Consider the following 27,792-nt stretch of genomic DNA (forward strand, 5'->3'; position numbering starts at 1 on the left):
TCTGTTTACTAGGAAATGAGTGTACTCCTAGAATAGCTTTAGTGTTTAAGTAAGGCTGTATGTATAAGTGTTTATTTTATATATAAAAATAATTAAATCACAATTTTTTACACCTACAGTATTAATGTAAAATGTTAAGGTTATTGTTACATCATTGTTTTTTTATATTCTTCAAAGGGTTGAGTTTATTGCCATCAAGGAATACACTGATACATTTAAAGAAATGTTATTGATTTCCTAAATGTGCATTTAAATAAAGTATTAATAAATCAAACAAAACCATAATAACGATCCTTTGAAGTAGGGGCCTGTTGGAACAGGCAAGCCTTTTTAGTAAAACACTGAACACTTATTTTCCCTCTCTTCTTTTGCAGCTCCCATGTGTTCGTTCAGCCATGCTTCCTGGGTATGGATTCTCACCTTTTCCTGACTTCCAACCTCACCTTCACGCTTTTCGCTGCCGAGGAGAGAGTCCCAGCATGTGGATCCCTGGCTCGGGGGAATCCCAGGCTCTGAGCGAGGCCCAGGAGGACAGGACTTTGCTCCACCCGTGCCGCCACAAGCATGTAGCAGTGTGCCAGCAGGAGACATTGGCCTTTATTGAGCTACAACCACCAGTGACTCCTAAACTAAACTGTCTTGGTTCTCCGAGGCCCCCTGCTATTCCAGAGGCACAATGCACTACACACACCCGGCCCCTGAATGGTTTCAGACACACACTGAATGAACTGAATGACATGCAAAACCGCTGCCACAGGACAGACAATGAGCAGGAAACAATGCTGAATTTGAACTGTCACACATCTGCAGGTGACTGTGAGTTTGAATGTCTAAATGGCATCAGGACTTCTTTGCAGGAGCAGACAGAAAAGCCTCATTCTGTCACAACAGTATGTCGTCCTCTCCACGCAGCTCTTAGCCTCGATCTGCCTTTCCCTTTGTCCTCTCTTTACACAAACACAGACCCCTGGGAATCTCCTTGCTCTTCATCCTTACCTGAGGGTCCGGAGTGTCGAAGCCCAGGCTCCTGCCAGCCTCAGAGGAGGACGTCCCAGGGTTCACTGAAGGAGAAGTCTATGCGTGAGTGGGCAACGTTTTTTCACTATGGAGACACTTGAAAAAAAAAATCAGGCTTGAAGAATACTTCATACACAAAACCATTATTTCAATATACATTATTCAGCCCCCAGTTTATCCTTGAATTCTTTAAGAAAACCATGTTTTTCTCAAATACCTCCAGTGTGGAGGAAGATTCCAAAAACATAAAAGTCTTGATGAATTGAACTAAAGGTGGTCCGCGATCATCAACTCTCACACGTCTTCAATAATAATATAATCATTTATCAAGGTTTATTCTAAGGACTTTACCTGCACATGCATTTTTGCTAAAGCCTTTCGTGTAAATAGCCTCGCTTTCACAGGTGCACTGGGAGTTTTTAAGAACCCAAAGTGTTTAAAATAGTATGATTTTAGTGAAAATGCATATGTTTGGCAGTATTGTACCGTTAGGTGTGCAATTAATTTAATAATAATAATAATTCAAGGTAAACACAGTATGAGTAATCGATACAAAAATTGTCATTTTCAGAGACACTATAATAACTCTTGGTACCACTTTACAATAAGACTAGCCTTATAAAGGGTTTACGAATAGTTTGTAATTCATTTATTAATTAGGTTGTGGACACTTTATAAATCATTAATAAGCTTTTGTAAGACATGAGATAAACAGGTCAAACGTGACCGGTTGCTTGCCAAATAGTGAGCCCACATTTATCTGTACTGCTAAGTGCTCTTCTTCATCAGCCAGCATCCTTGGTATCTGTTGTTCACAGAGTTGATTCTCCCCCTTCCATCTTGATGTTTCTTGGCATCTCTTTAAGACCATTTATTTATGAGTTACTACCATTTATAACTGGTAAAAGGGAGCCTTATTGTAAAGTGTGAAACACATCACCATCTGATGAGTCACTAACATGTATAACTACTGAAAGGCTGCGTTGTTTTTAAGTTTAATACACATGTCCATTTATGGATGAGTTATAACATGCACGCTTACCTAATACACAGTGGTGTAGTGGGGATTTCTTTACTGGGGGGACGCTAATTTAATTAGGTCATCCCAAACAATGCCACACAAGGGGCAGACAGGTCTACAGAAACTACCGGTATGCTTAGTCCTACTTTAGTTACTGTGCTGCTAAAAGCAGACGGCGCTGCGCTCAACACACACAGACTCAAAACCATGGACACACTGGCACATAAGTTACATAAACAATTTATAGGTCTAAATTGCATAAGCTACAGTATTGCAACTAAGCAGACAGAGCTGCTTCTCTCTCTCTCTCTCTCTCTCTCTCTCTCTCTCTCTCTCTCTCTCTCTCTATCTCCACTTTCAAAATCTATTTAAAACTCATAACAAACAAACAAAATTCCCAAAGTTGTCCTGAAATTAACTTATTAACTAAACAAAACGAAAAATATAGCCTAAATGCAAACAACAGTGAATCTGGAATTGAAATTATTCTGATTAGGCCTAGCCTATATTGCAAATAAGCAGACAGTGCTGCTTTTCTCACACACACACACACACACACACACACACACACACACACACACACACACACACACACACACACACACACACACACACACACACACACACACACACACACACACACACACACACACACACACACACACACACACACACACACACACACACACACACCTTGCGTTTTGAAGACTGATTCATCCGAAATGGATGAACAAACTTTGCAGCCCAGTTTCCCAGCTTTGCAGTCTATCCACGGGTATTTCTCTTGTTTCCTCCGCCACATCTCCTCCGTCCATACCTCTGGGAAAGGTGAGCTTGAGCTAGCCAGGGGAACGTTGCTAGCGCAGCTAACATTAACGTTAGTGCTAGCATTATCCACGTCTTTAGGCGGCTCTTGTCATGATGTAGTACTAGTAGCAGTTTCACTTGTAGCTTCGGTGCTGCTAGCCTCTTTCTTCTTGTGAATTATATTCTTTTTAGAAAAGAAGTCAAGTAAAAAATGTTTGCCTGCCATTATAGAGCTTTTTCGTTAGCGTTCTTGAGGGAAAGAGCTGCTGCAAAATTGGCAGGCTGCGAGCGAGCTGGCACACCCAGCTCACCGCGGGGTCACGAGCGTGAATCATACTTTTTTATTTTTTATTATAATTACTGTGAAATGTATTATGTTTTTGTCATTATTAAAACAAAATACACACTTACAACTGATAACACTGGCAATGATTTTATATTTATTAGACTATTAAAAAAAAGATCGTGCTCCAAATAAGTGGGGGTACGCGTACCCCCGCGTCCAACGCCCACTACACCACTGCTAATACACATTTTTCACATGAAATGCAAAGTAAGATGCAAAAGAGCCAAGCAAAACATTTTATTCACACATGAAAAAAATCAGGACTCATAGTAATGACTGTTTAGTATGACTGATACACATATTTAAACATAAAAGCTTTTCTCAGACATAAATGAAAGACCTGGTAAATGGTACTCAGACTGGAAAGGCTTTGTGTATATTCTTGAACAAGCGTCCAAGCAGTCCATCAGGGTGAGCAGAGCCAAGCCAAGATGACCATTCAGGTCATGGAGGTGTTCCTCCAACAAACTCTGTACGGTTTCCTCTCAGTCTACGGACATGTCCTTTGACGGTCGACCAAGCTCTTTCATTATGTTGGGTATGACTGCCAGTCTGGAGGTTCACAAACCACCTGCTGTGGTTTATGGTGCAGTGGTTGTACCCGATGTTACTCAGCACTCTCCTGTATGCCCTCCACTCATCACTAATAATGCTACTTCCGGACTTAACATGCCGTCTAATCAGAGGGACAAGGTGGCATCTTGATCGTTTCTCCACTAGTTTCAACACTAGTCTCCACCTTTTTTTCTTTAACCATCATTCCGAATACCCATTTCTTCCTTCTCCGGGTATTTCCAAAGCGTCCATGTGCATACTAACACAAAATAAATCATAACATCATCTTAGTTAACAACAAAATGCACACAAATTACAGTAAATATTACAGGTCCATATTGATTTTTTATATATTTTTGTATTCTCTTATACAAGAAAGCCCAGTCTATAACTGCCGGACATAGGAACTGGGTACAGTACCTTCTCCCAGACACAAATACTCAAATAAAATAGTTTACTTTATCAGCATTGGTATTACCAATGCTTACTATTTATTTGATACCAATTTGGTTATACAATTAATAAAAAGAACAAGGTTTGGGTTCATTCTTCAGATATGACTGTGACATTAACATGTAAGCTCAATATTGAACTCCAGCTCAACCAACCATATTGTAATATCTAAGTAATCATCTTGAAATATGACATTATTATTTGTAATATACACACATCTTATAGTGAGGTTAATTTCACATACACTAGGCCGCTCTTCAACACTACGTTGACGTTAGCTTGTCTACATAATTGATCATAGCAAATTTAAATTAACCTTATCAATCAACCCAGTTTCACGGCATTCCGTGTAATAGTCACGAAATAAATGTAATCTATTGATTCGTGTTCACCAACACGATTTCCCCCTTTTTTTCGTGTCACACAGAACGATTTTAAAAGCAATGTAAATAATAACAAATTAGAAGGAAAAAAGGATTAAAAAAAATACAGATTTCAGTATTCTGACACAGAACGATTTTAGAAGCAATGTATTTCTATTGGTAGTATGTTTCGTGCCTGCACCACGTCTTTTTGTCCGGTCGGGTCTTGGAAGACCGGAAGCTGTGGGGTTCATAAAAACATGTTCTTACTCAATATCAAGCCACGAGTATTGTTTTTATTTTAAATTGTATAATGTCAGACTTTTTTTGCCGTCCGAGAGGAAAATAAATGGGGCTCAGAGCCTCAGGATATATTAAATCTGTATATATTTAATATTTTTTTCCTTCTAATTTGTTATTATTTGGTGCAGGTACGAAACATACTACCAATAGAAATACATTGCTTCTAAAATCGTTCTGTGTTAGAGTACTGAAATCTGTATTTTTTAAAATCTTTTTTTCCTTCTAATTTGTTATTATTTACATTCCTTTTAAAATCGCGTGACACGAAAAAAATGGGTAAATCGTGTTGGTGAACACGAATCAATAGATTATTTTCGTGACTAGAACACGAAATGCCATGAGACTGGGTTGTATCCATGGCCGTATCCACCATTGAGGTCACCGAGGTCCGGACCTCGGTAATATTTTCCGAGCTGTGTATACAAAACTTGTGAAATAATTGCACTAAACGGGGTTCTTTGTAGTACTTCCATTTACTGACGATGGGGGCGTTGCATAACTACGTAGCCTCGATTAAAGCAAACAGAAGAAGATGACATGTATCAAAAAACCACCGCAGCCTGTACTTGTCCCGGAGCAGCGGAGGAGTGATGAGGTATCTAGAGATCTGAGTCCAGCGGGCTGCTTGTGTTTCTGTTCATCAGGACATCATATGACCAGCAGATCCTGTGTGAACGCTCTACGTTAGTCAGTGGACATCCGACAACATGCACACTAACTTAGAGATTGAACAAAGAGAAAGAGTAGAGGACAGAGAGAGTAATGGACAGGAAGAAGACAGAGAGACTAAAGAAGATGGAAGAGAGGGTGCAGGTCCTTCTGCATGTCCAGATCATTAATAGTAACAATCAACTGATTCTTATGTATTACACTTTCAAAAATAATTTATGCTGCATCCACTGACATGGTTTGAAATCAATATATTATCCAATGTCCCCATTAAGCCCCACAGGACTTAAAAAGCACCTAACTAGATCATGAAAATCCCAAAAATCTCGGGGGTATCCCCCGAACCCCCCTAACATGTTTGGACCTCGGTATTTAGGAAATCCTGGATACAGCCCTGGTTGTATCAATGCATAAAGTTACCTACCTAATAAAATATCTCTCTAAGTTACAAGGATGACCTTATTTTACCAACCTCAAACAGAAGCCGTTTGTTTTACAGTATTATTCAACTTAATGCTTAACATTTCTCTATTAGGTTTTAACTTGGAGGCTACGATTAGCATCGTTAGCACAGATGTAGCTACCACTCGCTTACTACATGTTAACCCAAGCCTTAACATTCATTAACGTAAGCTGACTAAAAACATAAACACATAAATAAAGTTTCAAATTTCACTTACCGCAAAACCGCATTCATGCACCATCTGTTTTAAACGCGGAGCGAGTCACAATAGTCCGATATAAGCATGAAGAATAGTCCACAAGGCACCAGCACAACAAACACGGCCGAGTTCAAGTTATGTTCCCCGGATGAGCTGAGCCCCTGTAGCATCACGGAGCTGCTAGCAGAGAGACAGGAAGCTAACAGTAGCAGTCACTGGAATGAGAATGACCTGTCAATCAATGTGCCCTAATGTATGCATAACTTTCAGGCTTAATATAACAAATTATAAATGGTAGTAACTCATTAATAAATGGTGATTTGTTTAACAATTTACAAGGCTCCCTTTTGGCAGTTATAAATGTTAACTCGGAAATAAATGGTCATAAAGAGATGCCAAGAAACATCAAGATGGATGGGGGGAGAATCAACTCAGTGAACCAAGGATACCGGCTGATGAAGAAGACGAAGTAAGCTAGGTAGCCAATATAAGGCTTAGTCAAATAGTGAGCTTGTGTTGATGTATGACATCTATGTTAGAACTGGTTTATAAATGGTTCTTAATGATTAATAAAGTGTTTACAACCTAATTAATAACCTAATTATAAACCCTTTATGAATCCTTTATAAGAGTAGTCTTATTGTAAAGTGGTACCTAACTCTTAAAATGATTGTTCTTAATCTCATGGAGTTATTTTTTCCTGTTTCCAGGGAGAAAGATGCAGATTTATTCCCCAGAAAGCCCGAGCGATGAATCCCTCAGCAGCCCGATCCTGGACGCAGACTACCTCTTCCCAGGACCCTTTGCTTCTTTCCTTGAGGAGGACCTCAGCGGATTATCTTCCCTGGAGGCCATTTCAAGCCCCTCCTCCGTAGACGGCTTCTCAGATCTCCCAAACCTCAGTGAGGAGGATATTTTTAATCTACCTGAAGAACCCCTACACATAATAGAGGACTCACTGCCGGGGCTGGGGGACGACAGCGGGGGTGTAGAGACGTCCAGTGCCACAGGGGGGAGCTTTTTGTCCCGCAGCCGTCAGGGGGATCAGGAGCGACGGCGCTTCTCGGCCTCAGAGCTGATCTCTAGACTGCAGCTGTCTCAGAGGAAGAGCTCCTTCACACTGAAGCTGGGGAAGTCTCTGTCAGCTCGAGTGGCCTCCAGAGACCGACAGAGCACCATCAGCCTCGGGCCCAACGCTGACTGTGAGTCCAGAACAGGTCCAACATCACGGTCCATTTCAATCAGAGGTGGTTCCATCAACACAGTTTAGCAAGTAGTTGTTGTATAAAAACCTTTTTCAAATAAATACCCAACTGTAGTATGAACAAAAATAGCCATTAACGCATTGTGCCTAGTCTTGCATAATTCTTAACTTTATTGCTGAAATATTTAGTCAATTAATTTGTAACGGCAGAAAATGCTATATATTTTGGACTGTTGATAAAAAAAACAAAAAAACAATTGGATGCCATTAGTTATGGATCTGGGTATTTGCACTGGTAATTTTTTGTCATTATATCCTGACAATTAAAAAGGACTATGCATGCACTATGATTCGATATGTTATGTCCATAACATCATGATTGATTGGAAATTGTCTTATTGAGCTCACTTTAAACAAAGCAAAGCAAAACATTACAGATTTAATATCCATGCCTATACAATTAAATTAAATCTAACTCAGAGGAACAACTCTTGAAAGAAAAATGGCATTATATACAGATTTAAAAATAAAAAATGTGCAGAATCATCAAGGATCTAGAACATTATTATCAGATTTGATGGAAATGTAAATACTCTCTCCCTCTTTACTGTATATATAGTATACAAATATTTGAAACATAATAGGGAAAATAATATAGTTATAAGATTGATAGATTAACAGTAATCGACTAGCTTGAAAAAGCTTATTATGTCAAGAAGCTGTATTTTCACTTCTTAAGAATCTTAAAGTCACTAAACATCCATGAAAGTTCAAACTGAGTTAATGTTTTATCAACCTTTACAACATGAGGACCATTGCTTCTTCCCCAGACTTCACACCATGGATGTATAATAAGAACTGGATACAGCGTGGGAGGCGGGGGCTCGTTCTTTCCTATGAGAGCTGCTCATTGGCGCATGAAGGCAAAATGGCCCATCTTTTGAGAGAGCGAAACGTCACAGATTACCCGTCATGCCTGGCTAGAGCATGCGCAGTTGAGTTGCCCCTTAAGCCCCGCCCCCCGAGCTCCCACTTCGGCTCACTAGAATGAATGGAGAGAGAAAATAAATCTAGATTCGGCTTTTAGTGCATTTGACAACTTTAAGGACTTAATGATTATAATAAGGGCTATAAAATAGTTCATACTGGGTAGTTTATTTAGTTTAAAAGTATCCGCTGATTTACAGACGTCTCTTTCCCCATGTTAGTCAATGGGAAAAAGTTGTTTTGGGCCGGGTGATGTCACGGACTGATACGGAAGTTGCAGTACCGCTGTTTGGACACAACGAATGTTGGGCACAGAGTCCGGCGCACTTCCTCGGGGCTTGCTTCACACCTTGCTTTTTATCCTCTCTAGATAAGTCCAGCTCGAGGCACCGCAGCTCCGGAGGCTCCAGTGACAGCGCCCCCCACAGTCCTGTAGGACCCCCACCCGCTCTGTCAGGTAGCGACAATGGCATGCATAGGTGGAGCACCAAACTCGGGTAAAAACATACTTTGTATATTTTCACACATACACAGCAACAATTGAAGGACCTATAATAATGTCAGGTCACTCTTTTTATTTTGACAGAATGCGAAAGAAATCCCTGGAGGAAGACTGCACACTTCCAATCGTCACCAGTGTTAATCGCTTATCACGGTTTTTGCCTAGCTGTAAGTTTCCCTGAAGTGAACTATATTTGTTTTTTCAGAACTGTTTTGCCATCAAACCTTTTGTATTATACTCAATTATTTTCTATATTCGCTTGCTCTTGGTTTCAATGATATCCAATGTAATATTTCTTACTACATATTTATTGTTATGTTATAAAACAAACTTTACCTTTGTACTATATCTCATATCCAAGATCATCTTACTGTATCATCTTGTACTATTATATTAATGTATTTCATTTTTATTTGTTCCGTTCATGGTATGCAAAACTTAATGTATAATAATTGTTTACAAAACATGTCTCTGTAAACACACCATACTCGAAAAGGAGCAGGGAGAAGAAAATAATCTTATATTAATATTTATTTTTCACAGCCAAATGTAATCACAGCCAAACATAACAGTATCGTAGGATAATAAGAGAAACAAAAACAATACTTATTTCCCACTTGAAAGTTAACGGAAAGAAACAAAACAAAAAAACAACAACCCCAAACATCACATGTACAAGGCAAAGTGCAACACCCTCCTCTGAATCCTACTGGAGAAGAAGGTGGAAAGTGGCGCATGATCATCATAATGATGGGATTTTGATTTACTTTCATGTTTTATTCTTATTTCTCATTTGTTATGAGTTGAATTTCTGTACGTTTGTTGTCTTTGTGTTGATGTAACAAACACATTTCCCCTCTAGGAATATATATATTTTAACTAATTAAACTATCACGTCCTTTTTTACTTTCCCGCAGCGATCCTGTACCAGGAATACAGCGACGTGGCCATCAACAGAGAGATCCAGAGGCAGCAGGGGAAGGAGCCTGGCCCAGAGGAGGAGGGTCTCAGGGACGAGGGGTCAGACGGGACCCCCTCTCCCTCCAATCTGTCCCCGTCCAGCTCCTTCCGCTCCTCACAAGGCTCTGCCTTTGCACTTTGGCAGGACATCCCCGATGTTCGCTCCAGCGGCCAGCTCGACAACTTCAGCAACGAGGAGCGGAAACTACAGGAAGTAAGTTTGACTTAGGAGACCTCTTGCTTGTTTTATGTGCTTTAAACGACTGGTTAACAAACCCTGTATCACTACACTCAGGCCAAGTTTGAGCTGGTGACATCAGAGGCGTCGTATATTCGCAGTTTGACCATTGCAGTGGACCACTTCATGTTGTCGCAGGAGCTCGCAGAGTGTATCGGGACTCAGAACAAGCAGTGGCTCTTCTCGAAGCTGCCTGAAGTCAAAGGCGTCAGTGAGAGGTGAAGAAAAACGCCCCTTCAAATTCTACATTAAACACCTCAGAGCATGTCCTTTTTCTAAAGGGGTGTTCTGCTATTGCACAGGTTTCTTCTGGACCTGGAGCACAGGCTGGAGGAAGACATTCTGCGTTTCGATGTGTGCGACATCGTCCTGGATCACTGCCCGGCCCTGCGGAGGGTTTATTTACCTTATGTGACCAACCAGGCGTACCAGGAGCAGACGTACCAGCGTCTGCTGTGAGTTACTGCTTTGCTTATGTGTACCATATCAGCTGTTTGAGACCTTAACATATATATAATGTATCCAGGGCTGTGCATAAAATCCAATTGTCTGGATGTCCATCATTTCCTCTCAGGGTGTTCGGATATTATTTCACACCTGCATGACTTAACTTGCAGATGTTTCTTCTCTAGGAGGCTGCACATTTTTTTCTCAGGGTGAAAAGCACGCTGGAATGTACCTTCACCTCTCGAGAGAAAATCATTAAAGTGTCTCGTCTTGTCCTCTCAGGCACGAGAACCCACGCTTCCCCGGGATCCTGGCTCGTCTGGAGGAGGACCCCGTCTGTCAGAGACTTCCTCTCACCTCTTTTCTGATCCTCCCGTTTCAGAGGATCACACGGCTGAAAATGCTGGTGGAGGTACACGCTTAGACATTTATGCAGGATTCATGTCCGCACTTGAAACCCAATTACGGATGATATTTGAGCAGATTTTATCCAACAACAGAGTATTGTCTTTCTCTTTTGGTTCAAAAACGTCTTTATTTTTCAGAACATCTTAAAGAGGACGACACCGGGCTCCCGAGATGAGGACACTGCCACGAAAGCTTTCAATGAGCTAAAAAAGGTGGTGATTATCATCTGTAATAGCCAGTTGGATGAGCACCAGTATTATCCACGGTGGTGAGGCATTACAGTAATAACCATGTTGGTGTGCGTCTTCTTAGATCATCAAAGAATGTAACTCCAGCGTGCAGTCGATGAAGAGGATGGAGGAACTGATTCACCTCAATAAGAAAATCAACTTTGAGGGAAAGGTGACTTTTATGAATTGTCTTTCCTTTTTTTAACCTGCGTTTTTAACATTTAGCATCTTTTATATTCCGGAACTATTTTCTTTCCTTGGTAGATCTTCCCTCTGATCTCTCAGTCCCGCTGGCTGGTGAAACACGGAGAGCTGCTGGAGGTGGACACGCAGATGATGAGTATTTCTGGATCAAAGCTCAAGTTGCCCACCAAGCCGGTGTACCTCCACCTGTTCAATGACTGTCTGCTGCTGTCCAGGAGGAAGGAGTGAGTTCATATTGCAGTTTAATGAGTCATAATAGGTAAAAAGCAGCATTTTAGAATATGGGTTGAATGAAAGTTAAAGTGTAAGTCCATATATGCACATTTAAAGAGAAATGGGGGTCCCAACCATTGCTGCCCTCTATAAAGACTGCACACCCCACATTAAGACTGCATTAGTGTTCAGCAAAAAGAAATATAGTAATTTTTACTTTACTGGATTCATCTACATTTTCAGTTAATACTAGTAGTAGTTACTTTGGAAAAAAAATGTTTGCATGCAAACAGATCAATATTTTATAAAATATGTTTTGTTCTCAAATAAACTACTCAACCAATTATTTTTATTCATTATCTAGTTAATTAAAAAACACATTTTGGTGATGATTACTATTAGACTGTTTTTATTACTTTATGTACGATTTCCTAGTTAAACTTACTAACTTGACTTTCGTTACATTTTTTAATGCGGGACTTTTACATGTAACAAAATATTATAGAATACTTCCATACACCATCAATATGACTTAAGAAAATGCTTAAACAGCAAAACAATTCTACACATGGTGGCTTCAAAGATTCAGTTAATAATATATATTTTTTAAAGTACATTCTTAGTGATTTTGATAATAAAACTGTGTATTTCTTGCAGCACGTGGAAGTTCATGGTGTTTGTCTACGCTAAGATAGGAGAGCTGAAAGTGAAGGATCTCAGTCAGAAGCTGCAGGGCATCTCAGGCTTCATCTTCCACCTGCAGCTGTGTGAACGCCAGCAGCTCAAACACCAGATCCTGCTCAAGTCCAACACGGAGTGAGTCACAACGAAAGCATTTAGCTTCAGTACCGACAGTATGCTTTAGCACAGGATGCCCTAACTTTCCTTATTTGTGTCTGCCAAGGAGCGGGAAGCAGAGATGGATCACAGCCATGTTTCCATTTGATCCGCTGGAAGACATCGGGCACGCCACTGAGAATGACGGTCAGTAAAAGCTATTTCAATCAATCAAATTGTATTTACAGTATATAGCCCAATATGACACATATTCAACATTTGTTTAGGGGCTTTACAGTGTAAAGGAAAAACTCCCAAAGAAATCCCCAAAATAGGAAACAAATGGAATAACCCTCTGGGACCCTTCTGCTGTATAACAGGAAGTCTTTCTCTGGTATTATTTGACTCATCAAGACTCAACTACAAGTCTTACTTGAGTAATCTTGTGATGGAGACGGGTGCATATTACACTTACACATGGCACATCAACAACAAAATGGCAGCTCCAACGGAAATGCTACAGCTGAGCTAAATGGATTAGCTTCCTCAGGGGTGATCTCAAAAAATAAAAAAAACCTCTGGAAGAGCAACGAAGGAGGATGTTGTGCAAAATATGTTGTGTCGAGATATAAAAAGATAATACAACCTGGCCCTCTAAATGACAAAAAATGATTATATTAAAAAATTATTATTCACGAGGATGTCAAAGGTCTTCCGGATGCCGCCAAAAAATGAATTATCTTAAACCTTTTTATCCTGCCATTCATCATTTCCGTGTGTTTCCCTCTCAGATATAGCCCAGGTTCAGTGCATCAAAAGCTATCAGGCCCAGGAGCACGACGAGCTGACCCTGGAGAAGGCCGACATTCTTCACGCTAAGACCATTACAAGTGATGGTAAGGATTGGGATCAACTCCACTTGTGTGTGTGTGTGTGTGTCAGGGTTTCTCCAATGTCTTGAGTTATCTAATCTTTCTCCAGGCTGGGTGGAGGGCATCAGACTGTCTGACGGGGAGCGGGGCTGGTTCCCCAAAACCTACGTGGAGGAAATCACGAGTCGCAGCGCTCGCCTCCGCAACCTCCGGGAAAATATCCGCATTAAATGTGTCACGCAGAAACTGAAGGGGGGCGACTGACTGCAGCTTGTCGAAGGTGCATTTCACCTGCTGAGTTGCACTTAAAGTTACACAAAACTCCACATGCTTTCTCCTCAAGTCCTACACTTTAGGCTTAATTTATCCTTAGCTAAGGGACTTGCTTAAGAGTGGTGCACAGAATCTTAAAGGTTTTCTTAAGGCATTTTTTGCATGAAAAGAGATTTGACCATAATGAAAGACTTATAATTAGTGATATCTGCATCTTCTCACCAATTTGGCCTCTTGATTGTGTTTTTTACTGTTGCTCAAGAAAAAAAGAAGACGAGAGATCCACATTAGTCAGAGAAGTAAAACATTACACTTATGGAGGAATACAAAGAACTGTAAACAACACATGTGGGAGGAAGTTGTGGATGGATGTGGGACTGAACATATATTGAGTACGCAGGTGCTTAAACCTCCAACACTTTTTACCTTGTGAGAACATTTTCGCATGCTGGATGAAAGTGGAAATTAAAAAGCTTTTGATGCCCTTGCCCATTTTTAGATGAAAAGGTTTTTAGACAATGACTTTGTAGACAAACGTCTCCACCTGGACAGTTCTAACATTTTTGTCACTCAATCACTTTATGACTGTTTTCTATGAATGCACCCATCACCATTTCAAAAGCCTGAGAAACATGCACATTTACCAGCACAGGAAATACATGTTATCATTCCTTGGTTGATGTCAGTTAGTTTTTATCCTGTCATGTCTCATATGGACAGATTCCCTTTAAGCAGTCCACGTATTGAACACACATGTGCCCTAGTAAATAAAAGCCTGGTGCAACAGTTTATTAATTCCATGTGTTAAATGTTGGACTGTTAAAACATGTTTGCCCCTTATTAAGAGAGCAACTCCCTCCCCTTAGGCACCGTCAATGTCTGTCTGTAGTAACTGTTTTGCATGACTGCATGAACTCTGATGGTTGTCTAATAAGGCAGCTGCAGAAGGATGGTTTATTTTAAATTTTTATAATGATTTCACAATTCTTTGAAACATAAATGAAGGACAGACTTTCCTCTAAACAAGCCTGCACCACACAACTTCTGTTGTTCCTAATCTGACTAAAGGATTACACCGTCTATATTCTGTATTTTTATTATTGTCAAGAAATCCCACGAACAGATCGAAAGAACAACAATGTACTTATCTTTCTGACAAGTATTATTATTGTGGCTACTTCCTGATATCTTCCTGTGTGCCATAAAGCTCCATAGTTTTCCAAAAACTATTAGAAACACAAACTTGATCACACTAGTACAGTATGTGACATCATTACCATGAACACACACACTGGAATGTACCCCAAATGTCACTGTAGTCCTCCACCGCGAGAAATAGTCCATAACTAATGCACTACTTACTTTAGTTTCAGTAAAATGTACTGAAAACTAGAGTGACCAGCTGTTTAAGTGAATAATTAAGCCTTTGTAATATTGAAATTATATATAGAGTGGTGCAATAACACGAGTTAGCATTTTAGCGTTTCCTCATCTCTCTATTTTATTTTCAATAAAACTTTAATAATTTAATTTAATAAAACTCCTGTTGTTGTACGACATAAAATATATCAGTAAAAACCCAAACCATGGATGTCTGATGTGGTGTCTTAAAAGCCGCGGCTGCTAACAAGTGGCTAAGTGAGACTGCTAAACCTCATCATGCTAAACATTAGCTGCCTTTAGCTTCGCCGTGGGAACATCAAGTCATGCATCCGTGATTTAGCTCGTTTATAGCATAACTTTAGCTATTTACTTCTGGAGATTGCATTTACGCGACAATATTTTTTAAAAAAAAGTCATCGAGAAAGCCCTTGAGAAGCCCACTTGTGTTTGTCTCTTTTTAAAGAATTCGGTCACCAGTAGGAACAGGTTTGGCTCGGAGCTGAAGGCCACAGACAGTTAACAGAGGCTTGGTGTTTTGTTTTATTTCATGGTATTTGTTGACAGTCAAAAAATACAACTAAATGTCTGGAAATTGACACCTGATATCACCTCTTGACGACACCATTGTTGTGGTGAAAGTAAAACATTGTGCTTCCTGTTTACTACTTTTAAGCTTTAGCCCCAGTCGAATAAAAGCTAGACTATGTCGTGTTATGCTAATCATACCGGGCCAAGTAATACTGTCATACACGAAGCACTGAATGACATTTCGGTCTAAATTGGTCCCCTTATACGTGTACAAATGACCAAAAGCGCAGTGTAACTGAGCTGTGACCTGCTGTTAATGAACCACTATAATCAACTCTTCCAGTGGCACATTAAATGTTTATAACCCCTTTTTATTTCTCTATATGCGTTGTTAGTTGTAATTTAAGTGGTTGCTGTTGCAGCATGTGTATTTATACTCCTCTAGCTGGTTGTTCTCTAAGGAGATTCTGATGTAAATGTACTTTACTGTAGATGGCTTCATGTGTAAAGAGTAGAAAATGGTTCAGTTACTATTTTGACTGTAATTTATATGAACAAAAATGTAATACATTTTACAATTACATTCCACTACTATAAACTTTTTTTTATAATTTTCATTTCTAAAACCACATTATAAATACTGTAATACACTGGATGTTTACTGGATCTCTGCACACTACTGTAAATGTTTAACCATGGAAATAAATACAGATTCTTTCATTTTGTGTTGAATAAATGACTTTCAAAACTTAAATCAAAGAATTTATTGTCAAAAATTCAAACATTGTGCATTTGATTTGAATTACATCCAAGCTTAATACTGTATGTACAATTTCCTCAACACTATTTTCTTCAGTACATTTTACAATCTCCACACTAACATGTCTACCGCTGTTAAACTGGGTCATGACTTTCCTGTTTGCCCCCACATCAAAGCGAACACTGTCAAACGGTGATCATATTTCAGAGCCTCCTCCTCTATTGTCTCCATTTCGTATCAACATTACTCAAACAAGTGATGTACACACTATCTACGCATTATTTCAGATGTTCCACCTTCAGGTAACTCAGCTGCGTCCGTTGATGTCATGTTGGTCCGCCGTTATCATCGGTTCCTGGGACTCCTTCCTGCTCCTCTGCAGCTTGGGCATGATGGGAGGAGGAGCGTGACTCACTGCAACGTTTCTGTCTGGCTGCAGGTCAAACAGAAAATCTTGTTGAGCTTTTTTGGGATTTAAGGTATTCAACATCCCTTTGGCACACATGCATATTTCATGCAAAGCCAACCTCAATAAATCCATTACTGTTGTGTTTCATACGGTGTCAAATTGAGAAGTGATGCCTCACGTTGAAATGACCCGATTGACATTACACTCTTTACAGTCATTGGATTCAACCAGAATGATTTTTGATCCCAAACAAGTTCCTAGAAGTTCATTTTCATACTAAACTAATCCAAACCAGTGGCTGCCCAACATTAGGAATGAAATGTAAATCTGCAGGATGCGATAGAAATGTGTCAGCAGTAGATGAAAAGGTGCGTAGTAAATGGGTTAAAATGGGAGGTCACAAATATTAAATTCGGAAGGCCAATTTGTATGTAGACATTGAAACCATTGTATATCCAGCTGTGGATTTTTTGGTGCTTATGTGCACATTTTTTAATACAGATGTGCAAGTTTTCGGTTTGCATGTGTGCATTTTCAAAGCATGTGCAGTTGTTAAAGGTGTATATGTGCGTATTTGTGCAAGTTTTGTGTGCACATGTTCCCATTTGTACAGTGTGAAAGGGTATGTGGACATGCAGTATGTTTTCAAACAAATTGGCTTCCGAAACTTAAACATAATGATTTTGTGGCCACTTGGGGGCAATAGCAACAAACTATACACACTATTTATATACTAAAGGTTTAATGGACTGCATTATAATACACATACAGTATGGCTGAATGGGGAGGTAATGCAATGCAAAGCAAGAAGCTTGAATCGTTTATCAGAATTGGCACATCCTGTTGATAGGACGCAAAAATGATAACTCTGTTTTAGCTTTGTTTTGGGCTCCACCAACCACTGAGAAAAATATATTTACCATTAGCTGTTAAGCGTTCAACTAATATATCAGTACAAACGTTTTTGTAAAGCCTTAAATAATACACCAGTTCTGAAGTTTCCCTCAGCTCTACTTAGCTTGTTAGCCTCTTATAGCTAATGTTTCACAGCCAATGGATTATTCTAAACAATGTTATATAGACAGCGGTTCTAACCTGTTGTAATTGAAACATCCAGTTCCGATAATCCTCGTAACAGGTACAAGAGACCTGCAGGGGCTCCACCAGCTCTCCTAAAACGAAATATGTATTACATTAAATACCTGTATTACTCATCTGATTTACAGAAAATGTATTTACAACAAAAAATAGAATAGATGTCCCGTGTTCGCTCTCTGTATACCTATCAGCTCAAACTCAAGCCGCCCAGGCAGAGCTGACCTCTCCACCGCTCTGATGCTCTGTCGGGGCAACTGGCCCTGTTGGAGATGACAGAAGAAAAGGAAATACATGATATTTTTAAAAAATGTATCATGCTTTTACCAGAAGAACCTCATATTTGCTACTGACTGAAATGCATCAAGTGCTGTAGGACATGCCTAATGTCATGTGTCGACAGACCAAGTTAAAGATGACTGGGACAGGTAGTTATGCCACAGCGGTTGAGGGGGTATTATGTCATTTTACACTACCTCATATCTTATATTCAGACGCTTGTTGTCGACTGACAGTAGCAGCACGTCTTGAGGGAAGAGAACCATCAATCTTTCTTGGAGACCCTGGAAGAAAAAAAACATGTCAATGTCTCAAGAGATACTATATTGTGATACTTTAAATAATGTTCTCTTTAATTTACAGTAGTATAGTATATACAAATGTTACTAAGTCAAAGGGTGTAAGAAGAAGGCTAATATCTGGCCTCATTGGGCTTTGATATTCCAGTTTAGCGAATTTAGCATTATAGTTTTACATTATTTATAGAAAAGAAGGCGAATAAAAATACAGTTTAATAAACCTGAGTTAGCCTTTAACATAAATAATTGTCATGTTTGTTAAAGATACCATGATACCATCATTGAGAGCAGCTTCTACTGTATATGCCACCTTTTGTGCTAGTCATATTTACACTGAATAAAAATATAAATGCAACACTTTTGTTTTTGCTCCCATTTTTCATGAGATGAACTCAAAGATCTAAAACATTTTCTATAAACACAAAATAACCATTTCTCTCAAATATTGTTCACAAATCTGAAAAGATCTGTGACAGTGAGCACTTCTCCTTTGCCGAGATAATCCATCCCACTTCACAGGTGTGGCATATCAAGATGCTGATTAGACAGCATGATTATTGCACAGGTGTGCCTTACGGCCCGTCTACACTACAGGCATCGAAAAATGCTTTCAACGCTTCGCCCATTCACTTGAATGGGGTGACGTAGAAGATTTTTAAACTTCGCCGAACTGCATTGTGGGGAGCATGGCATGGCTTTGCAAGCATCACGAGCATCTATCGGCATCAAAAGTTGAACAATGTTCAACTTTTGAGGCTCGATGCTTGGCATCAGCCAATCAAATCCCGCGTATGCAAATCTGACAGTCCAAACGCTAGCCAATCAAACCGCGTATATGCTGGGAGAGACTACGCAGGTCATTTCCTCATATTAAAAAAAATGGAGCGGTAGTGAATCACCCGGTGCTGTATGATCAGTCTCTGTTCCTCTACCGGGATACAAACCGGAGGAGCGAGGCATGGAGGGAGGAGGCAGAGACAGTGGGTGGAACTGGTAGGTTTTCGCCTGTTTGGGGATTTTATATCCAGTTTACTTCGTTTTAACATTGCTATTGCTATTGTATGCCGGGGGCGGGTGGGAGATTCCTGATTGGTTGTTGGTCGCGAGAAATCGCCAAGCCTCAGACACACCCAGCTTCAAGATTTTCTGATGCCTGTAGTGTAGACGGGCCGTTAGGCTGGCCACAATAAAAGGCCATTCTGAAACGTGCAGTTTTGCTTTATTGGGGGGGTCTGGGGGGGTCCAAAAACCAGTCAGTATCTGGTGTGACCACCATTTGCCTCACGCAGTGCAACACATCTCCTTCGCATAGAGTTGATCAGGTTGTTGATTGTGACCTGTGGAATGTTGGTCCACTCCTCTTCAATGGCTGTGCGAAGTTGCTGGATATTGGCAGGAACTGGACCACGCTGTCGTATACGCCGATCCAGAGCATTCCAAACATGCTCAATGGGTGACATGTCCGGTGAGTATGCTGGCCATGCAAGAACTGGGATGTTTTCAGCCTCCAGGAATTGTGTACAGATCCTTGCAACATGGGGCCGTGCATTATCATGCTGCAACATGAGGTGATGGTCGTGGATGAATGGCACAACAATGGGCCTCAGGATCTCGTCACGGTATCTCTGTGCATTCACAATGCCATCAATAAAATGCACCCGTGTTCGTCGTCCATAACATACGCCTGCCCATACCATAACCCCACCACCACCACCATGGGCCACTCGATTCACAACATTGACATCAGAAAACCGCTCACCCACACGACGCCACACACGCTGTCTGCCATCTGCCCTGAACAGTGAAAACCGGGATTCATCCGTGAAGAGAACACCTCTCTAACGTGCCAGACGCCATCGAATGTGAGCATTTGCCCACTCAAGTCGGTTACGACGACGAACCGGAGTCAGGTCGAGACCCCGATGAGGACGACGAGCATGCAGATGAGCTTCCCTGAGACGGTTTCTGACAGTTTGTGCAGAAATTCTTTGGTTATGAAAACCGATTGTTGCAGCAGCTGTCCGAGTGGCTGGTCTCAGACGATCTTGGAGGTGAACATGCTGGATGTGGAGGTCCTGGGCTGGTGTGGTTACACGTGGTCTGCGGTTGTGAGGCCGGTTGGATGTACTGCGATATTCTCTGAAACGCCTTTGGAGATGGCTTATGGTAGAGAAATTAACATTCAATTCACGGGCAACAGCTCTGGTGGACATTCCTGCTGTCAGCATGCCAATTGCACGCTCCCTCAAAACTTGTGACATCTGTGGCATTGTGCTGTGTGATAAAACTGAACATTTTAGAGTGGCCTTTTATTGTGGCCAGCCTAAGGCACACCTGTGCAATAATCATGCTGTCTAATCAGCATCTTGATATATCACACCTGGGAGGTGGGATGGATTATCTCGGCAAAGTGCTCACTATCACAGATCTTTTCAGATTTGTGAACAATATTTGAGAGAAATGGTTATTTTGTGTAAATAGAAAATGTTTTAGATCTTTGAGTTCATCTCATGAAAAATGGGAGCAAAAACAAAAGTGTTGCGTTTATATTTTTGTTCAATGTACAATAAAATCACCACTTGGTTAAAAGTGACACCTTTTTAACCACTTTAGAAAACATATTAAGATAAAATCTCTGTGCAACAGAGATTTTATCAGCTCATTGAGTAGTCGTTATCAATTGTTATCCTTAACATTTAACATTTTCAGACAGGGCAAACTGCACCTTCCCCCACCATGTGAAACAGTCGCAATTGTCAATTAAATTAAATTCAAAACCTTTATTTATCCAGGTAAAATCCCATTGAGATCAATGATCTCTTTTTCAAGGGAGACCTGCAGCAGTAGGTTCCACAAGAAGACATAAAAACATAAACAACAGAACAACAAAAGGACATCATACAGCAACATGTACAGGGATTACAATGTACATATTTAACCACATGTACAGGTACCAACAGCATCTGATATTGTAGCATCCAACCAAGCTTTAAAAACATGTAGTGGTACTAGCTTGGTAATTTTCCATTCTTTTTGCAGACTGTTCCATGTTAGTGGAGCTGCACATCTAAAAGCTTTCTTCCCTAAGACAGTCCTAGCACTTGGCACATTTAATAAAACCACAGCATGCGATCTCAGGCAATAAGTACTTTCAATTCGCAGAGAGATCAGGGAGCAGATATAAGATGGTAGTTTATCCAACATGGCTTTGTAAATCAAAAAGTGCCAGTGACTGAGCCTCCGTACGGCAAAACCGCCTTGGTATACAGGGTACAGTGATGCGTAAGTGCTTTACAATTTGTCAAAAATCTCAGTGCACTGTGATACGCAGCATCTAACTTGCTCAGGTAATTGGCAGGTGCATTCATATACATTAAATCACCATAGTCCAGCACAGGTAAAAAGGTCACAGTGACTAGCCTTTTCCTGGCCTCAAGCGAGAAACAGGACTTGTTTCTGAAGAAGAAACCTCGCCTAACCCTCAGCTTTTTAAGCAGGTTATTAACATGAAATGTAAAAGAGAGACAATCATCAAGCCAGATACCCAAGTATTTGTAACAGGTAACCACTTCAAGTTGTATTCCTTGCGTAGATACTTGCAATATCCAAAGCAGTCTCCGGTGTATTTTTAGCTTTAGCTTTAGAAAAGAGCATTCCCTTGGTTTTATCCACATTTAAAAGAAGCTTTAATTCAGAGAGCTGAGCCTGAATAATGTTAAAAAACAGCCTGTAATTTAACAACAGCCTCGTTAATCGAGGGACCTGCACAGTACATCACGGTATCGTCCGCATAAAAATGTAAGGTTGCTCCTTCTACATTTTCACCTAAACTATTAATATACATAGAGAATAATAGCGGACCTAAAACTGAACCTTGTGGTACACCATTAGTGATGTTTAACCACTCAGAAGACAGCCCATCAAAGTGAACACATTGGGACCTTTCAGAGAGGTAGTTCACAAACCACCCCACTGCAAGGCTGGATATGCCAATACTGACCAGCCTCTGCTTCAAAATGCGATGATCGACGGTATCAAAAGCTTTGGATAGGTCAACAAATAGAGCTGCACAACTCTGCTTATTATCTAAAATACTCGTAATATCATTTACCACTTTCATTGTGGCAGTGATGGTACTGTGTTGCTTTCTGAAGCCTGACTGATGTTTAGACAGGATGTCATTTGTACATAAAAACACCTTTACTTGTTCACTCACCAAGCGTTCAAGAACCTTAGCCAGAACTGACAATTTAGAGATTGTAGACACGTGGTTAATGTCGTGAATTAAACAAAAATACTTGTTTAGATTTTGGAATAGTTGATGGTTTCAGGTCAAATGAGTGGGTTTGTTAGGTAACTTTAGTAAGGTGACGGTCATATCAATTAAGTCTTTCACGTGCGTTATCTGAGTAAAAATAAGTCACAAACAGCAGTGTGTTTGTTTGACCCATTTATCTACCCAACTTCCTCCCTGTACTGACTTTGTTGCTCTTTATACTTAATGATCTGTTTTTGTCTAGTCATAATAACTACTGCCACTAGAGGCTGCTGGTAATGCATTTTGAACCTCTCTGCATGATCAAGCTTACCAATCCATGAAAACAAGCACCTGAGCCAACTAAGAAGTAGAAAAGAGCCATACCACCTTAAATCTACGCTCCAGATGAAACCTGATAATGGCAATTTAATAGGCCAATAACACTTCAAGTGGATTGTGTTTAATTCTGTCTCTCTCATTGTTCAACCTGTGCTCATTTACAGATTCTAAACACTGTTTAAAGAGTTGTTCTCACCTGTCTCTGTGAGTTGATTATGTGAACGATAGATATGTATCCCGGCTGACCCATGTGCTGTATGGACGAGCCCTCCCACTGCCATATGGGGGCTTGCAATAAGTACTTTTTCAGTTCTTCTCTTTTCCAGTGCTCATCACAGGGTAGCTGGAGAAGAATTAGACATATGATCAATGTATTGATTTCAAATGAGCAAAGCAGCTTATTCATGTGGAGTGGTTACCAGATGTACAGTAGTTAGTCATTACCAGATAGGAGAGAGCGCAGTAGGAGGGACTCATGGGTTGTGCCATTGACTTGTGTCTCCTGTCTTCTATGTGTTGCATCCACTTCTGTTGCTCTGCAGCACTGGCACATATGAACACCTTGGAGTCCACCATTGGACCTGTATGAGAGAGAGAACCACACACTCAGTACTTTACGTGTTCGAGTCTCTTGGGTGAAGTTGGTAATTTCTGCTGACTCACCACTGATCTCAAACATGTGAGGTGAATGTGACGCATCATGGTCCAGAGAGACGGCCTCCAAGGAGAGTCCAGAAAGGGGAAGGATGCCCTGCAAGATAAGAGAACACGTAAGAACAGATCATGTCTGTGATTGTGCTACAGCTTCCTCCGGAGGGATTATTATGAGACGCAAGTGAGAGAACTTGTTTTTCCTCTGTTGATTATGGGTACAAAATAGTTTTTCCAGGCTAATCTTTTCAAGTTACTTTAACTACATCTGGGAAGAAAGGTGAAAAATGGTGACTTTTGTTCAAAGAAATGTGTTCTTGTGTTCGAAATAGGTAATACAACAACAAACACCTTTATACAAATTATATTAAAGTCCCTGACTAAAAGAAATCACATTTTTCACAAATCCTAATAAATGTTCACCTCTTCTTAAGTCATAAACACAGACGAAAAATCTATTTAGATCAGACTTAGGAAATAGATAGATGTTTAATCACTCTTGCTTCTTAGGACTACTCTATCTGATTTCATATCCACAAGCCCAGCGGTACATAGTCTGCCCCTTTTCCCTTACATTTTTGTCTGTAATGTTTTCCACAACTCCTGAGATCAATATTTAGCTCTTTATTTGCTAAATGCTAGGGCTGCTCAATTAATCGTAGTTTAATCGCAGTTACGATTTTGGCTTGCAACGATTACGAAAACAACGTAATCGAAATAAAACGATTATTTATTTTTTATTATTATTAATTTTTTTTGTATTCTTTTTTCAGTTGAATTATACTTACGGTTCAGGGTAATCAACTGTTAAAAACATACTGTTCAATTTTTTTTTTCAATAAATGGATGTTTTCAAAGTAAATGGATAATCGTTTTTAATAATCGTGATATCAATTATTGACCCAAATAATCGAGATTATGATTTTTGCCATAATCGAGCAGCCCTACTAAATGCTCATCATTAGCTTGTTGCTATAATTTTTCTGTCTGCAATTGGTGCTGGGCAGATAGACACATTAAACGTTTTTTTACTGTTGCTGCTGATGATAGATCTGTCGATATACATAGCCTATAATCAACGACAATATCTTACATTGCACAGAGAAATGTGGTCTTTTGTTAATTAAAAAATATGTTTAGTTTGGCTTTAATGTATGGTTGAATAGCCACTACCTGACATTTCATTTTAAAGGGAAATGCACAAAGAGTACCTCATAGATGAAGTCTTGTCGAGAGTGATCCAGGGAGAGGATCAGCAGGTGGAAAGAGAACAGCACCAGGAAGTGTTCACTGGTTTCCTGGGGGGGGGGGGGAATGAAGATAAGTGACACAAGATTTAAGGTGAGTCACTGCAGTCAAATATTTGTTTCGGGGCTTTTGCTTCCATAACATGTCTTCTTTCTGACTAGTGGAAAAAACCACCCAGAATGTGCATTAAGGTGTTTATTTTGCAACATGTCTGTCGTTTGTGTCCTTAAATTTACCAAAAGCTAGCATTAAATAATGCTTGACTATTAATAATAGAATAGTTCCTTTTGGATAATGTATTGATGGAGCCATAGACATAAGGCCACATACCTGGGTGTAGCTGTTGTAGAGAGACACCAGGGAGGAGTGGATGATCTCTCCATACATGTGTGCAGGCTGGCCCTCCCACTCCCTGATTGGCTGGGAGGAGTGGATCCTGTGGGTCAGCTCCTCTCTGCTCCGGCCCCACAGTACCACCTGCAGGCACACAACTCCATCAGGCCACATCATTCCTTATCGTTTGTAGATTTGAATATTATGTGGCTTTTCTTTTGGTTTCCTAATTTTGATAAACCTTGTGTGTTGCTGTTTTTTTGTGGATTATGCATATTGGAAAAGACCTAATGTTGTTTTGTATGTATTTATGGATATGCCCTTACTGTTTTTCAGCATCGAGCGCCGAGGAGGCTCTCTGGAGGAGCTCTAACCGAGGATACACTGATGGGTCCTACACATGGATGTATAATAAGAACTAGATACAGCGTGGGAGGCGGGGCCTCATTCATTCCTATGAGAGTTGCTCATTAGCGTATGATGATAAAATGGCCCAACTTTTGAGAGAGCGAAACGTCACAGATTACCCGGCATGCCTGAGAAGTACCCGTATGTGCACTCATAGCGCATGCGCAACTTTAACCAAAATGCTCGTTCACATCAAGCACGTCAATTTGCGTACACGTAACAGCACCATGCGTTCATGACAGCATGGTAATGGATTGTTATTATGATGGATTTGATATTAACGAGGCGGCAGCTAGCGGCTAGCTAGTAATTATGCTAATGTACACATACATCGTTATGTACTTATATTACGCTGTAACAGGATCTAGTGATATCCAACAGAGCTTCATTTAGCATGAAAGAATTATTGCACTGTATATATATATATATATACAGTGCAATAAGCTTCTTAGTGCAATAATAAACTACAGGGACGTTAATCTAACGTCGGTAATATTAACTTTATTTAATACAACAATTACGGTACAACATTTACATCATACAGCCCATGTAGTATAATATTTTACAAATGATGAATTACAGCAAACATGGGCAATATATCCATTGTTACAGCGCCGTGGGCTGGCAGGAAGGCGATATGGGTCCGTTCTTATTGTGCATCCATGGGTTGAGATAAACGCATGTAGTGCTGAACACGTAACATGAATGTGCCGGGCAGCGCGGTCCCGTGGGTTAGATGCGCGTTCATAATGCAGAGGGAAATAACTCTCAGAATAACGTTATTAGCACATTTTTACAACTCGAGGAACGAATTTTTTTAATAAGGGCTACACAAGTGTTCATACTGGGTTGTTTATTTAGTTTAAAAAAAATTATCCAACGAGTTACAGACCACTCTTTCCCAATGTAAGTCAATGGGACAAAGTGTTTCCGGGCCCAGCAACCTAAAGGAAGTGTAGTACCGCCGTTTGGCCACAACGAATATTCTCATCAGACTCCGGCGCACTTCCTGGGGGCTTAGTCAGAGCACGGGCCCTTTCTCATTTCATCAAATCCCCCTCCTCGACTCCTCCGGTAGTGACCCGGAAATGAATTTTAGCGGGCCATGTTGAAGGACATCTCATTTCTCTAAATGCACTTCGAGGACCGAGCGTCGAGGAGGCTCTCTGGAGGAGCTATAACCGAGGATACACTGATGGGTCCTCCACGTTCCTCCACGGCTCCTTCATGGATGCATTTCCGGCAACAGAGATGTTTCAAAGAGTCGTGACGCACGGCCGGACTTATCTCAGCCAATGACAGCTCTGCATGCATACCAAGTGTAGCGGCGATCGCTCATCAAAACAAAGCCACTCATGGAGGTTAGCAGCCAGAGTTCCCAACGCGTGTTGTGGTGAAGGATGAGGTCCACCATGACGTAATTTGTAATGCTTTATAAAATGTTAAAAGGTTATTTTAGGCCTATCTAAAATCTTGGTTAACATATCACAATCACGCACACTGTCAACACGGTCAACACGGTTGAAAAACGTGTGGCTTCCTCTCTAACCTCTCATCCCCACTGATCACCTGTGCCCACATATATCTTGATTACCTCCCGTGCTCCCAGGTGCGCAGATTAGATGACGCGTTCACACACACAAATTGGCTCCAACACACCGGCCCCTAATTGTGACTGTATAATAAAGTGACAATTACACCAAAACACTAGTGGAGTCAATTATTAATAAAGAGCACGAGTGTCCCAGTCCATACTGTCAGTCAAAAAGGGTCCCGAAAAAAGGAAAAAGTAATCCGAACATAGGGATCTATGTCAGCTATTCATTCAGCTTCCTGGAGAAGACAGATCTTGGTGACTGGTCGTTCCAGTATACTGCATTTTGTCTGGATTTTAACAGACCGCACCAGTCCATGTGCGTCAGGAAAAGTCTGCAGTATTTTCCCTAGCAACCAAGATCCACGGGGAGCAGTAGAGTCTGCAATGATGACGATGTCTCCTGTGACGAAACTCCTCTTCTCCTTTGTCCACCGTTGACGTTCCTGTAACAGTGGCAAGTACTCCCAGATCCATCTGCGCCAAAAGAGATCTGCCAGGAACTGAGCTTGCTTCCAACGTTGTTTGGTGTACAGGTCGCCTCTCTCAAACAGTCCAGGAGGTATCAGGTTTTCCTTTCTGACCATACGAATGATCCTCTCCCATACTCCTTATCATGTGGTTTGTTGTAGTCTGTCCATCCTTGACAATGATGGCGTTCACCGTCGCCTCACCTTTGACCTCTGTGTCTTCCAGTT

At 40.6% G+C, this 27,792-nt stretch overlaps 2 protein-coding genes across 5 annotated transcripts in view; one reads left to right on the plus strand and one right to left on the minus strand.

Annotated features, from left to right (window-relative positions):
• Positions 1–16,086, plus strand: part of arhgef19 (Rho guanine nucleotide exchange factor (GEF) 19) — a 30,505-nt gene extending 14,419 nt beyond the window's left edge. For all 4 annotated transcript variants that reach the window (XM_034087655.2, XM_034087657.2, XM_034087656.2 and 1 more), the window contains exons 2-16: positions 375–1,080; positions 6,906–7,397; positions 8,757–8,883; positions 8,973–9,055; positions 9,806–10,062; positions 10,144–10,304; positions 10,389–10,541; positions 10,816–10,945; positions 11,079–11,153; positions 11,254–11,343; positions 11,436–11,599; positions 12,246–12,404; positions 12,493–12,572; positions 13,157–13,261; positions 13,347–16,086. In XM_034087655.2, the coding sequence (XP_033943546.1) occupies positions 396–1,080; positions 6,906–7,397; positions 8,757–8,883; positions 8,973–9,055; positions 9,806–10,062; positions 10,144–10,304; positions 10,389–10,541; positions 10,816–10,945; positions 11,079–11,153; positions 11,254–11,343; positions 11,436–11,599; positions 12,246–12,404; positions 12,493–12,572; positions 13,157–13,261; positions 13,347–13,501 (2,916 nt within the window). In that variant the 5' untranslated portion in view covers positions 375–395 and the 3' untranslated portion in view covers positions 13,502–16,086. The remainder of the gene's footprint in view (positions 1–374; positions 1,081–6,905; positions 7,398–8,756; positions 8,884–8,972; positions 9,056–9,805; positions 10,063–10,143; positions 10,305–10,388; positions 10,542–10,815; positions 10,946–11,078; positions 11,154–11,253; positions 11,344–11,435; positions 11,600–12,245; positions 12,405–12,492; positions 12,573–13,156; positions 13,262–13,346) is intronic.
• An 84-nt stretch (positions 16,087–16,170) lies between these two features.
• LOC117449782 (probable pleckstrin homology domain-containing family N member 1) overlaps positions 16,171–27,792 on the minus strand; it is a 38,111-nt gene continuing 26,489 nt past the window's right edge. Inside the window, exons 3-11 of the mRNA XM_034087661.2 lie at positions 25,090–25,236; positions 24,723–24,809; positions 23,524–23,611; positions 23,305–23,441; positions 23,057–23,203; positions 18,162–18,248; positions 17,873–17,948; positions 17,686–17,762; positions 16,171–16,614 (exon numbers count right to left, since the gene is read on the minus strand). Coding sequence (XP_033943552.1) covers positions 16,489–16,614; positions 17,686–17,762; positions 17,873–17,948; positions 18,162–18,248; positions 23,057–23,203; positions 23,305–23,441; positions 23,524–23,611; positions 24,723–24,809; positions 25,090–25,236 — 972 coding nt within the window. The 3' untranslated portion in view covers positions 16,171–16,488. The remainder of the gene's footprint in view (positions 16,615–17,685; positions 17,763–17,872; positions 17,949–18,161; positions 18,249–23,056; positions 23,204–23,304; positions 23,442–23,523; positions 23,612–24,722; positions 24,810–25,089; positions 25,237–27,792) is intronic.

Source organism: Pseudochaenichthys georgianus, chromosome 7 (assembly GCF_902827115.2).
Source record: "Pseudochaenichthys georgianus chromosome 7, fPseGeo1.2, whole genome shotgun sequence".
NCBI classification, from domain to species: Eukaryota; Metazoa; Chordata; class Actinopteri; order Perciformes; family Channichthyidae; genus Pseudochaenichthys; species Pseudochaenichthys georgianus.